Source organism: Acipenser ruthenus, chromosome 2 (assembly GCF_902713425.1).
Source record: "Acipenser ruthenus chromosome 2, fAciRut3.2 maternal haplotype, whole genome shotgun sequence".
In the NCBI taxonomy this organism is placed as follows: domain Eukaryota; kingdom Metazoa; phylum Chordata; class Actinopteri; order Acipenseriformes; family Acipenseridae; genus Acipenser; species Acipenser ruthenus.
This window is the reverse complement of record NC_081190.1, coordinates 100,544,949-100,557,057: the sequence shown is the minus strand read 5'-3', so window position 1 is coordinate 100,557,057 and position 12,109 is coordinate 100,544,949. Positions and strand designations below refer to the sequence as shown.

The 12,109-nt window shown below is 37.9% G+C and overlaps 1 protein-coding gene across 2 annotated transcripts in view; it reads right to left on the bottom strand.

The window, feature by feature from the left end:
• Positions 1 to 10,643, bottom strand: part of LOC117408621 (protocadherin-10-like) — a 21,005-nt gene extending 10,362 nt beyond the window's left edge. For both annotated transcript variants that reach the window (XM_034013782.3, XM_034013783.3), the window contains exons 1-3: positions 7,708 to 10,643; positions 6,730 to 6,788; positions 6,258 to 6,364 (exon numbers count right to left, since the gene is read on the bottom strand). In XM_034013782.3, the coding sequence (XP_033869673.2) occupies positions 6,258 to 6,364; positions 6,730 to 6,788; positions 7,708 to 10,206 (2,665 nt within the window). In that variant the 5' untranslated portion in view covers positions 10,207 to 10,643. The remainder of the gene's footprint in view (positions 1 to 6,257; positions 6,365 to 6,729; positions 6,789 to 7,707) is intronic.
• Between the last annotated feature and the right edge of the window lie 1,466 nt (positions 10,644 to 12,109).

Below are 12,109 nucleotides of genomic sequence, written 5' to 3'. Positions count from 1 at the left end.
GGTTACCCAATTCCTGGAAAGGGTTAATAACACCGTATTTGTCCCTAAAGCACTACAAACTAATGCGTGCGTGTTTATGGCTGTAGGTCAAAATAATGAAGTTTGAAGGTCGTTGTACGTCATGGCTGGAGCAGGGGAGAAGAGAAGGGAATGGAATGTAAGCCAGCTAACCGTATTTGTTTCTCTGTGTTCTGCTTTCACATTTTTTAAATGGCCAGCTTGAGAAATAAACTTTGTTCAACAGCTGACCCTGCTTTAGTACAAAGCTCATGCTACATACTGTTTTTCATAATGGTAACGATGCTCTTAAATGGCTGTGACTGAAGAAATATTATCAGCTCATCATCTAACCATGCAATCTTGTGCAATTAAATCACATAAACTCCTGACGGTAAACAATGTAACAAAATCTACTGGGATGCAAGACGCAAGAGACGTAAAAAAATCTATTCGTATTGACTCAAAACTTTATTAGGCACTCTATGATTTGACTGGCGAAAGATAACATTGGTTTACTGGAGTTCACAAAGACAGCTTTTTTCAGCCTGGTATGGTAACCTTTTCACATCCTTGTTTGTTTAATTCTTGCTCTTTTTGCTGCATTACAGCCCTTCATTAATTACATTGTTTTCAGGGCATTTTGTTAATGGCACGTGTGCAAGACACAAACCTTAAGTGTATTTTTATTTGTTGCTGTTCTTGTTCTACATTTCCTAAACAACTGTTCATTTTAAGCTACTTTTTTTACACAACAGTACTCACACGTTTGGTCACCATCACAACTGTTGCAAGAAACTGGGGTTCATGTATTCTGCCGGTGTTAATATACCTGATGAAGACACGTTAATGTCGAAAAGTGTTGTTTGTTTTACAGCCATGTCCTTTTTTTTAAACCAATAAAGAGATTTTGATGAATTATAGAAACGAGCGGGAGTCAAGTATTTAAACCTCTTTGAAGCAAAATGATGAATTTTGTTTGGTAAGCCATATAAATATAGTTTGGCTGAAAGAAATTTGAACTCTACTTTCATTGTATGTGTGTGTGTGTGTATATAGACTGACGTCATCTCGCATTCGTAAATATTGACACTTGCTTTTAAAGGGAGATGCAGCATTTTTGTGCCTAACCACTAAAAAAGTTGTCAAAATGTTTTTTTTTTTGTTCTTGCATTTCTAACCATTTTAATCGCAGTCTGGAGCTCTGCATTATAATTTCTAATTTCTCTGTGCTTCAGTGGTACAAACAGATTGATACACGATGGTGCAATTGACAGAGCATTGTGTTTTGAGGAATCATATCATCAGAAAACTGACACGTTCAACTTTAGCAAAAAAGGAATCAGAGGAATCAAATCCTGAAAATGGATATGGGTAATATCGAGAACCGGGTAACCTGGATACCCGAGTACCCTGTGTCATCCCTAATATATATACAGTACTGTGCAAAAGTTTTAGGCAGGTGTGAAAAAATGCTATAAAGTAGGAATGCTTTCAAAAATAGACATGTTAATAGATTATATTTCTCAATTAACTAAATGCAAAGTGAGTGAACAGAAGAAAAATCTAAATCAAATCCATATTTGGTGTGACCACCCTTTGCCTTCAAAACAGCATCAATTCTTCTAGGTACACTTGCACAAAGTCAGGGATTTTGTAGGCATATAGTCAGGTGTATGATTAAACAATTATACCAAACAGGTGCTAATGATCATCAATTCAATATGTAGGTTGAAACACAATCATTAACTGAAACAGAAACAGCTGTGTAGGAGGAATAAAACTGGGTGAGGAACAGCCAAACTCAGCTAACAAGGTGAGGTTGCTGAAGACAGTTTACTGTCAAAAGTCATACACCATGGCAAGACTGAGCACAGCAACAAGACACAAGGTAGTTATACTGCATAAGCAAGGTCTCTCCCAGGCAGAAATTTCAAGGCAGACAGGGGTTTCCAGATGTGCTGTCCAAGCTCTTTTGAAGAAGCACAAAGAAACGGGCAATGTTGAGGACCGTAGACGCAGCGGTCGGCCAAGGAAACTTACTGCAGCAGATGAAAGACACATCAAGCTTACTTCCCTTCGCAATCGGAAGATGTCCAGCAGTGCCATCAGCTCAGAATTGGCAAAAAACAGTGGGACCCTGGTACACCCATCTACTGTCCGGAGAAGTCTGGTCAGAAGTGGCCTTCATGGGAAACTTGCGGCCAAAAAGCCATACCTCCGACGTGGAAACAAAGCCAAGCGACTCAACTATGCACGAAAACACAGGAACTGGGGTGCAGAAAAATGGCAGCAGGTGTTCTGGACTTATGAGTCAAAATTTGAAATATTTGGCTGTAGCAGAAGGCAGTTTGTTCGCCGAAGGGCTGGAGAGCGGTACACGAATGAGTGTCTGCAGGCAACAGTGAAGCATGGTGGAGGTTTCTTGCAAATTTGGGGCTGCATTTCTGCAAATGGAGTTGGGGATTTGGTCAGAATTAATGGTCTCCTCAGTGCTGAGAAGTACAGGCATATACTTATCCATCATGCAATACCATCAGGGAGGCATCTGATTGGCCCCAAATTTATTCTGCAGCATGACAACGACCCCAAACATACAGCGAAAGTCATTAAGAACTATCTTCAGCGTAAAGAAGAACAAGGAGTCCTGGAAGTGATGGTATGGCCCCCACAGAGCCCTGATCTCAACATCATCGAGTCTGTCTGGGATTACATGAAGAGAGAGAAGCAACTGAGGCTGCTAAATCCACAGAAGAACTGTGGTTAGTTCTCCAAGATGTTTGGGCCAACCTACCTGCCGAGTTCCTTCAAAAACTGTGTGCAAGTGTACCTAGAAGAATTGATGCTGTTTTGAAGGCAAAGGGTGGTCACACCAAATATTGATTTGATGTAGATTTTTCTTCTGTTCACTCACTTTGCATTTTGTTAATTGATAAATATAAACTATTAACATGTTTATTTTTGAAAGCATTCTTACTTTACTGCATTTTTTCACACCTGCCTAAAACTTTTGCACAGTACTGTATATATCGCAGCTAAGAGTGCAAATATGTCTAAAGTGTACCTTTTATTTTCAAGTATATTGTCTATTTATGGTTGATTACTTTTCAGTAATAATAATTTTAAAAATCCCAAATGATCAGTTAATAGTTACATATCAAAACATGAGCCCTACTGAGCTCGATCTATTTCTGAGGGCATTTAGTCACAGTTTACATCTCACAGTGGAAGGACACACTCAGTGAGATAGTACCTGTATCAGGGAGATGAGGTGAGAGATCAGTTATAATGGGCTTGCTTTAAGAGACAGCAATACTCCAAGAAAGGAGTACAAACTTGTTCTGTTAGTGTTTTGTTAAATGTGATTGTAGATATGTTGTATCTTGTATGAGATCTGTATTTAAATTGATGTTACTAAATTCCAGTCAGTTCTTTCTGTACTAATCACGCTATGGACTGCAGTGTATACTTCACTTAACACAGTAAAATCTCTGGTTGATCCATTATAAAGACTGATTAAATGTGTACATCCTTACATGCATACTTGTTAGGTCATCCTTTATCATTTTAAGGCTGTTATAAACAACAGTAGGTCAGCCAATCATGTATGCTGTGTAGCACTGAACCTTTAAAAAACCTGCATGTGGACTCTATTCAAACTCCTTAAGAATATGAAACAATAATAAAAGTTAATACATAATTTAAAAATACAAAAACAATTAGTACTATACCACTAGCAAAAAATGCATTAGTTATAGATGAATGCAGTTTTCTTTCTCGTTTTATAACATTACAGCTGTTTTATTCCTTTAGGGCAAATTTTGCTCTGGTTTTAGAAAATTATTCCCCAAGAGTTCATCCCACAGGTCTCAATTCTAGTACATATCTTACACAATACACACATCTTACGCAACACACAATACACACATCTGACGCAACACACATTGTACGCAACACACAATACAACCATCTTACACAATACACACATCTTACGCAACACACAATACACACATCGTACGCAACACACAATACAACCATCTTACACAATACACACATCTTACACATCACAGAATACACACATCTTACACAATACACACACCTTACGCAACACAGAATACACACATCTTACACAAACACACATCTTACGCAACACACAATACAACCATCTTACACAATACACACATCTTACGCAACACACATCTTACACAATACACACTTCTTAAACAATACACAATAGCTGGTGACATCGTTAAATTAAAATTAAAACAAAAGTGAATTTTAAATGTTTTAAGGCAATGACTAATCATGTAATTATTACATGAAATCAATGTTAAATGTCTTATAACCCACACTCTTGGAAAAGAGTATTCCTGCAGGCATTCTTATATATAGCACAATTAGAACCATACGTAGAATGGTCTGATATAGAACCAAAATAGAATATGCATTCCAGAGAAAGCCTAAAGGTTCTACTGTCTGGCATATTGTATTGTATCTATCAGTACACCAGTGTGAGTATTGTATATCATTATGCATTTAAACAACTATTCCAACTTGTGATGTGCCAAATACACAGAATTAAATCTACTCACATAAACCCTGACCTTTACAAAAAGCTAGCTACATTCCCATGCAACAAGCATTAAAACAGTTTTTTTTTTTTTTTTTTTTTTTGTAAATGATTTAACAAATAGCTCCTCAGTATCAATGTATGTAAATGATTGGTGGCTGTTGAAATTACTTTTTTTTTTAATTAGGACATAGAATGCAACAATTGAGCTATCCCTCATCCCAGCTGTACTGCATAAGATTTTATACAAATCAAAAACCTTTCAAATTAAAACATAGACTGGAGTATGAATCAGATAGGCTCACTTAACAGCGGAGCATATACTTATATAAATAATAATAATAATAATAATAATAATAATAATAATAATAATAATAATAATAATAATAATAATAATAATAATAATAAACAGTTTGTGTTTGTTATAACTTTATTTTAAATATATTTAAAACAGATTCATGACTGAGTTGTTTAACTACCCTACCAAATTTGAAAGTATTATTTGATGTCAAAATGTACTTAAAACAAAAGTATAATTGTATTTTAAACGGTTTAATAAAAGGAGTAAGCAACGCGACATACCATAAAAGACAAACGAAACAGTCAAGAAAAATGCAATTCTTCAGCAGACATATGTATTGAATTGTCGGCGCATAGGTTATGAATCGACTGTTTCTAAGCGGCATCTGGCACTGCTAGTTTATCTAGTTCCCATACCCCAAATTGCAAACAGACCATTAGTTTTCAAATTCCGTCACGTCCATTGAGTTGTTGAGGACTAATTGCTATCCAAAGGACCTGATTAAGGCTGCGTATTTATAAACAGCGGAGGAGGGGGGGATAAAGGAACCATTGAGTGGTGCTTTTGTTTTAAATTCGAATAAAGATGTATATAATAAACCGGACATCGTCACAGCCAAGACAGAAGAGGGGCCTGATATAGGGGAAATAGTGGAATTGGGTACAATGCAAGGGTAATTGCAAGCGTGTGTATGTCAATATTGCGGGGGTTGATCGTCAAGATATTAATACTAGCACACATGTTTAGAATATGCTGCGTGTTGCTAGATGTGACAGACTTCACAAGTCTGGATATGAATACAGTATCAAAACACCCACGCAACAACAGATAAATAATTTATCAAACTATAAGAATAACAGTTTAGGTATAGCAGACATAAATGCGCTGTCAAACAGTTCAGCATGCCACCATAATGCTGTCCGACATGCTGTGAGAAAGCGACTATTGCCAGTTTTTTTTTCACTTCAACGCATAAAACAAATAGCATCGCTGTAAAAAAATAATCAATTGAGTAGAATGTATTACATAGTAACCATTTTACTACCATTGTACGATTGCAATCACTGGTAACATCCGTTCCTTATCAATGAAACAGGTATAAACGTCAGCAGAAAAGCTTATACTACTGTGCTAGATCACTGTTCGTGACACCACCCTTTATTTCACTGTAATAGAACAATGCACCTCACATCATTAATCCAAAGAATACACTAAAAACTCATGATTGTGTATTCTTAAGTTATTTGAGTCATGGGAGTGTATAAAATGGACAGTTTATCCATCTTGGAAGCACATTTTAGTAAAAAAAAAAACAAAAAAAAAACTGCTGATCACTTTCAAAATCTATGTAGAAAAGAAAACACATAAAACAGTTTTAATCGGACTGACCAGAAGAATGCCCTCGATTGGTGGCATCGTGATCGCTGTCTCCTTGCTCGCTGTCCCCGTGCCCACTGTCCTTGGAGCTTACTATGTCCGCTTCCTGGAAAGCAGAACTACAAATAAATAAATAACATGTTTTAAAAAAGTGAAAATATTGACGTTAAACTGTAGAAGAATAGTCACTGCACGTAAGCCAAATAATGGCCACATTTGTTGCGATAGTTAGGCTAGAAAGAATTGCGATAATTAGGCTAGAGAAAGAATTGCAATTCGTCGCAGGTCTTGAGGTGCATAACACAGAGTGTTAAATTGTTAAACAGTCAAACAACAAGCACACGAATTAAATATATAAATAACTAATAAAAGTAGCGTACAAAGAACAGCAAGTGGGCTGTTAATTTGCTTTTGTTGTTTCAAGACTTGTCGTTTCAAATACAGTACAGTGCTGGACAGCGCTCTCACAGAGTCATCTTCTCACCTGTTTACACGCCGCGGTCTGTCTGCAAGATAACTGAGTTCAGTTCGCTGGTGTTTTGTCTGAAACGTCAAAAGCGATAATGTAAGAGGGTAAATAAAAACAAAAACATCTTTTGAAATGTCTAATTCATATAGAATTGGGTGCTGCATTTAGTAGAATCACATTATATATGAAAATATTTATGAGAGGTATCGCTTTTCATTGATACCATTAAATAGGTGTCAGTGCAGTATTTGTGCACAATCCGAAAGTGATTCCCTTTTTTAAGTAGTCCACTTAGTAACCACAGGCAGTGCGAGTACAAAAATGATTCTGTGCTGAAGAAACAACTGAGCTGACACCAGTTATAGACGAATCTTTGTTTCAGTGTTGCACTGTTAGACCGTGCCAAGCATCCTTAATGTACATTCTTACAGCGGCGACTGTGGCTTGCTCCAACAACCCCTTTTCAACAGACTGCACTCGATATTACTAGAATCGTTGCACCTCCTGCATACCGGTGCGTGATTAGACCAACATGTTGTATCAATGCTATTATTGTTGTATTCTGTCTGGTAGTTATAATTTTGTTTTGCCTATATATATATATATATATATATATATATATATATATATATATATATATATATATATGGAGTGGGCAATTGTGAGCTTGAGTACGTGAAGGCAAAGCGCATTGTATGTTTTGTGAGCTTTAAGCAATTTGCATAACAAATACTGTGTTGTATATTGAACAAAAACTCAATTCACGGAACAAAAAGGTTCACAAAAATGTAATACATACATAAATAAATAAAAAAACAAAACACGCGTAATAATAAGCGACATAATGTTTTGTTTTGTTTCAAGTGGTGAGGAAAATGATCACAATTAGTAAAGCTATTAAAACGAATATGTAAAAAATATGTCTGAATTTTAAAAAAAAAAATCCAAAATGATCTCTGATTTAAAAAAGAAAAGTTTTCTGAATGATCTTACCTCGTTTGATAATATGCTGCCGTTAGATATGATGTCAGGCTGCTGGTCTGTATAACCTGTCACTATGGCTCCACAGGGATTATGGTCTGTGTCTGTGCTCCTGGCAGGGCTACAGGGCTTTAGGAACATCAGATCGGTTTTGGCAGATTCCGCGGTTAGACAAACCTGGTAGCAATAATTCTGGTTTTGATGATGGGAACCGAAGCTCCCGGATTCTTCCACGGGGACCTGTGTCGTGTTGGTCACATTCGAGCTCTGCACCAGCATAATATCAGACTTGCTAAGCTTTTTCTTCCTGGCTCTTGCTTGCCTGCTACAGCAAGGGCTGCAGATGAGGCAGCAGTCGCTGGCTAAACATGTATAAATGTTCAGTTTCTTGTCCTTTTGGCACCTGATGGCCAGCACGATCATAGCCAAGAGGAATATAAATGACACGGAGCCCAGTGCGATAATAAGAATGAGAGTCAAGTCTAAAGAGGTCTCCTTTGTTTTAGTTGAACCATGGTCCCCACTGCGTCCTTCCACGACACTGTCCACAATCATGATGTGAATGCTGGCTGTGGATGAAAGAGGTGGCTGTCCATGGTCCCTTACCTCAATCAACAAGTCGTAGGGGTGATGCGGGTTTCTTTTACTTGGGACCCTTCTGGCAGTCCTGAGTTCCCCAGTTCTCCAATCCATTCGAAACATTCCCATCTCGTTACCTCTTAATATACTGTAAGACAGACGGGCATTCTCACTATCATCCGCATCAATTGCGACTATCCGGGTCACCAAATACCCAGGTTCTGCAGAACGGGGTAAATGCTCTTTGGCGGTGCCATTTTTACCAAGTGGGGAAACGATTGAAGGTGCGTTATCATTTTGATCCACTATGACAACGTTCACTGTAGCATTAGCAGATAATTCAGGGTTGCCGGAGTCTTTTGCTTGCACCATGAAGCTAAAGTCTTTTAACATTTCATAATCAAACGATCTCAGTGCATACAGGTAGCCGTTTTCAGAGTTGACTGACACATAGGTAAAAACAGACATACCCTGAATGTCACACTCCAATATGGAGTATACAATATATGCATTTTGCCCGATGTCTGGATCTTTCGCACTTACTGCATAAATATAAGCTCCTGGCACATTATTTTCAGTCACGTATACATCATAGATTTCCTGCGTAAACCTCGGAGCGTTATCATTTTCATCTGCCACCTGCACTTTAATGGACTTGCTTGTGGCTAGGGAAGGGAATCCCTTGTCTTTTGCCACAACTGTTATTGTATAGGAATCAGCGATTTCCCTGTCCAAAGGTCCATCAGTAACAATAGTATAGTAGTTGCTAAAAGAAGATTTGAGCTTGAAAGGTACGTCTCCCAGAATTTCGCAGTGGATCTGTCCATTTTCCCCGGAGTCCTTATCCGTTACGCTAAGCAAAGCGATCACAGTGCCCGGGGCAGCCTTTTCATTCACTGATTCGGTCACGGTGCTGAAACTGATCTCAGGGGCATTATCGTTCACATCTATCACTTTAACCACAACTTTACAGTGAGCTGGCACAGCATTAGGTCCCAAATCCTTCGCTTGTATGTAGATTTGATACACGCTGCTTTCCTCAAAGTCAACCTCCCCGCTCACTTCCACTCTGCCAGTTCTTGGGTCAATATTAAACAGATCCTTTACTCTCTGGGATATGTGATTACTAAACGAATACAGAATTTCACCATTCTGTCCCTCGTCCATGTCCGTAGCATTTAACTGAATGACCAGCGTGCCCACTGGAGAGTTTTCAGGCAAGCTGACAGTATACACAGACTGATCAAACACCGGAACATTATCATTGGAATCTAGCACTTTAATGACAAGCAACGCCGTCCCGGTTCTCTGAGGCAGACCACCATCCACCGCAGTTAATACATACCTGTGTACTGATTGCTGCTCCCGGTCCAGCGGCTTTTCCAGTACGAGTTCGGCAAACTTGTTCCCATCACCTTGTGTTTGTACATCAAGGTAAAAATAGCTGTTTGTGGTGATTTCATAGGTGCGGAGTGCATTGGTGCCAACGTCTGGGTCGAATGCGCTCTCGAGCGGGAAGCGAGTTCCAGGAGAGGCGCTTTCCGAGATTTCTACGAGAATATCGGTTTCGGGGAAGTTTGGAGGGTTGTCATTGATATCCACGATTTCAATTTCCACACGGAACAGCTCTAAAGGGTCCTCTAAAAACACCTCTAGGTGCAGAAGGCAGGTAGCGCTCTGTTTGCAGATCTCCTCCCTATCGATTTTCTCATTCACAAAAAGCACTCCGTTTTCCAAATTCACTTCGAGGTAAGGAGTCCTAGAGCTGGGCACAGTCTGAAATCTACGCGCTGAAAGTTTTGTTATGTCCATTCCCAAATCCTCTGCAATATTTCCCACAAACGTGCCATGGTCCTGCTCCTCTGGAACAGAAAAGCGTATCTGGGAGACCTCTCCATCCACGATACAGAACAAGAGAAATAACACAATCATCTCCAAATAAGAAAAGTGCACTTGTGTTTATTCCTGCTGTCTTAGCCTACAATTTCCCCATCACCTCACTCCAAAGAATGACGAACATGTAAGGTTTCCCACATTAGTTAATTAATTGATGTCCTCTTATTCCTTGTAGCCACAGACCATTGCCGCTGAACTTTCCTGATAGATATAGCCGTTTGATCCCAAATAAGCTATTTTGGTACTTTTGGGTTTTCTGAGCTTTGGCTTCTGAGTAAACAAGGTGATGCAGCATCTGAACATGTCCTTTATGTGTTGAAAAAAAAAATCTATTAAGTTTTTACTGAAGTACACAGAGACCTTGTAAAATCTAGCTTTCACACATAATTATATCTCTCAGAAGAAATATCTTTCTGTTTTTTCTATACAGTCTCACTGTCCCAGCTGCAGATCCTGTGATCTCTGCCGGCAGACTTCTGAGCTCCAAGTGCCCAGCTTTTCTGTTTTTGCGCAGCGCCCTCTCCCTCCCAGCCAATGGCAGTCATCAACACCCACAGAGTTTACAGCTGATTGGGGAATTGTAATGCCAAATAGGATACGTCACAAATCTAAAGAACTCGTTCAGTAACCTTGCAGAGTTCAATTCACTGAACTAAACGTCTGAGGAAAGAGTTAATAATAGGCCCATATATGGAGAGGAGGGGTTTCAAGAGAGTTGACCACATCTCAGGACATAATCGCCTCTTAGAGAAAGTATAATACATTCAAACATTTTAGAAACTTCACAATTTAATACATGATTAAACTGCTTCGAATATTGTGAATGATGGTCAGTTTAAAATGTCTCGCTCCGCATATGTACGTGTGGGATCTATTGAGTATTGTCTAATTTCTGAGCATTCCTCTGGATTCGTTCTCAAGTTTGTGGCTGCCTGGTACAGGACAGGACAGGTGATTATATATATATATATATATATATATATATATATATATATATATATATATATATATATATATATAATTATTATTTATTTCTTAGCAGCCGCCCTTATCCAGGGCGACTTACAATTGTTACAAGATATCACATTATACATTATTTCACATTATACAGATTTCACATTATTTTTACATACAATTACCCATTTATACAGTTGGGTTTTTATTGGAGCAATTTAGGTAAAGTACCTTGCTCAAGGGTACAACAGCAGTGTCCTCCACTGGGGATTGAACCCACAACCCTCCGGTCAAGAGTCCAGAGCCCTAACCACTACTCCACACTGCTATATATATATATATATATATATATATATATATATATATATATATATATATATATATATATATATATATATATATATATATATATATATATATATATATATATATATATATATATATATATATATATATATATATATATATATATATATATACTAGCAATTGCTTTCCTCTGGCTGGGCTGATCAAAACCTCATTCTCGTACAGCGAACCTGTTACATTTTTTTACAGCGTCGAATCTGTAGTGTTTTAAAAGTGTCATTAATATTAAGCAGCAAGCAAGCGTGTTAGACACATTTATTTACACCACTATATATTGTAAACAAAAACACAGCAATCTGAAACGACCCAGGAGCAGCCAGATTTATCAGTTTTGTTTATCTACCTCATCGCTGTACTGCCGCCTGTATAAACGGTAAATGGAATATTCAGGGTATACAGGTAAATAAAGGCAAGACAGATTTGGGGTAAAAATATGCGACTATCGAGTCTATATTGTTTTTTGTAAATAGCCTTAACATTATTTATTACTTTAAATTACAATATCAACAAAAAATACACTAAGTTATCTTGATCAGGATGTAATTTAATCCAATTGTACGGGTTGTCATTATTATTATTATTAGTGGTAGTCGTCGTAGTAATATGTCTTTTCTTACAG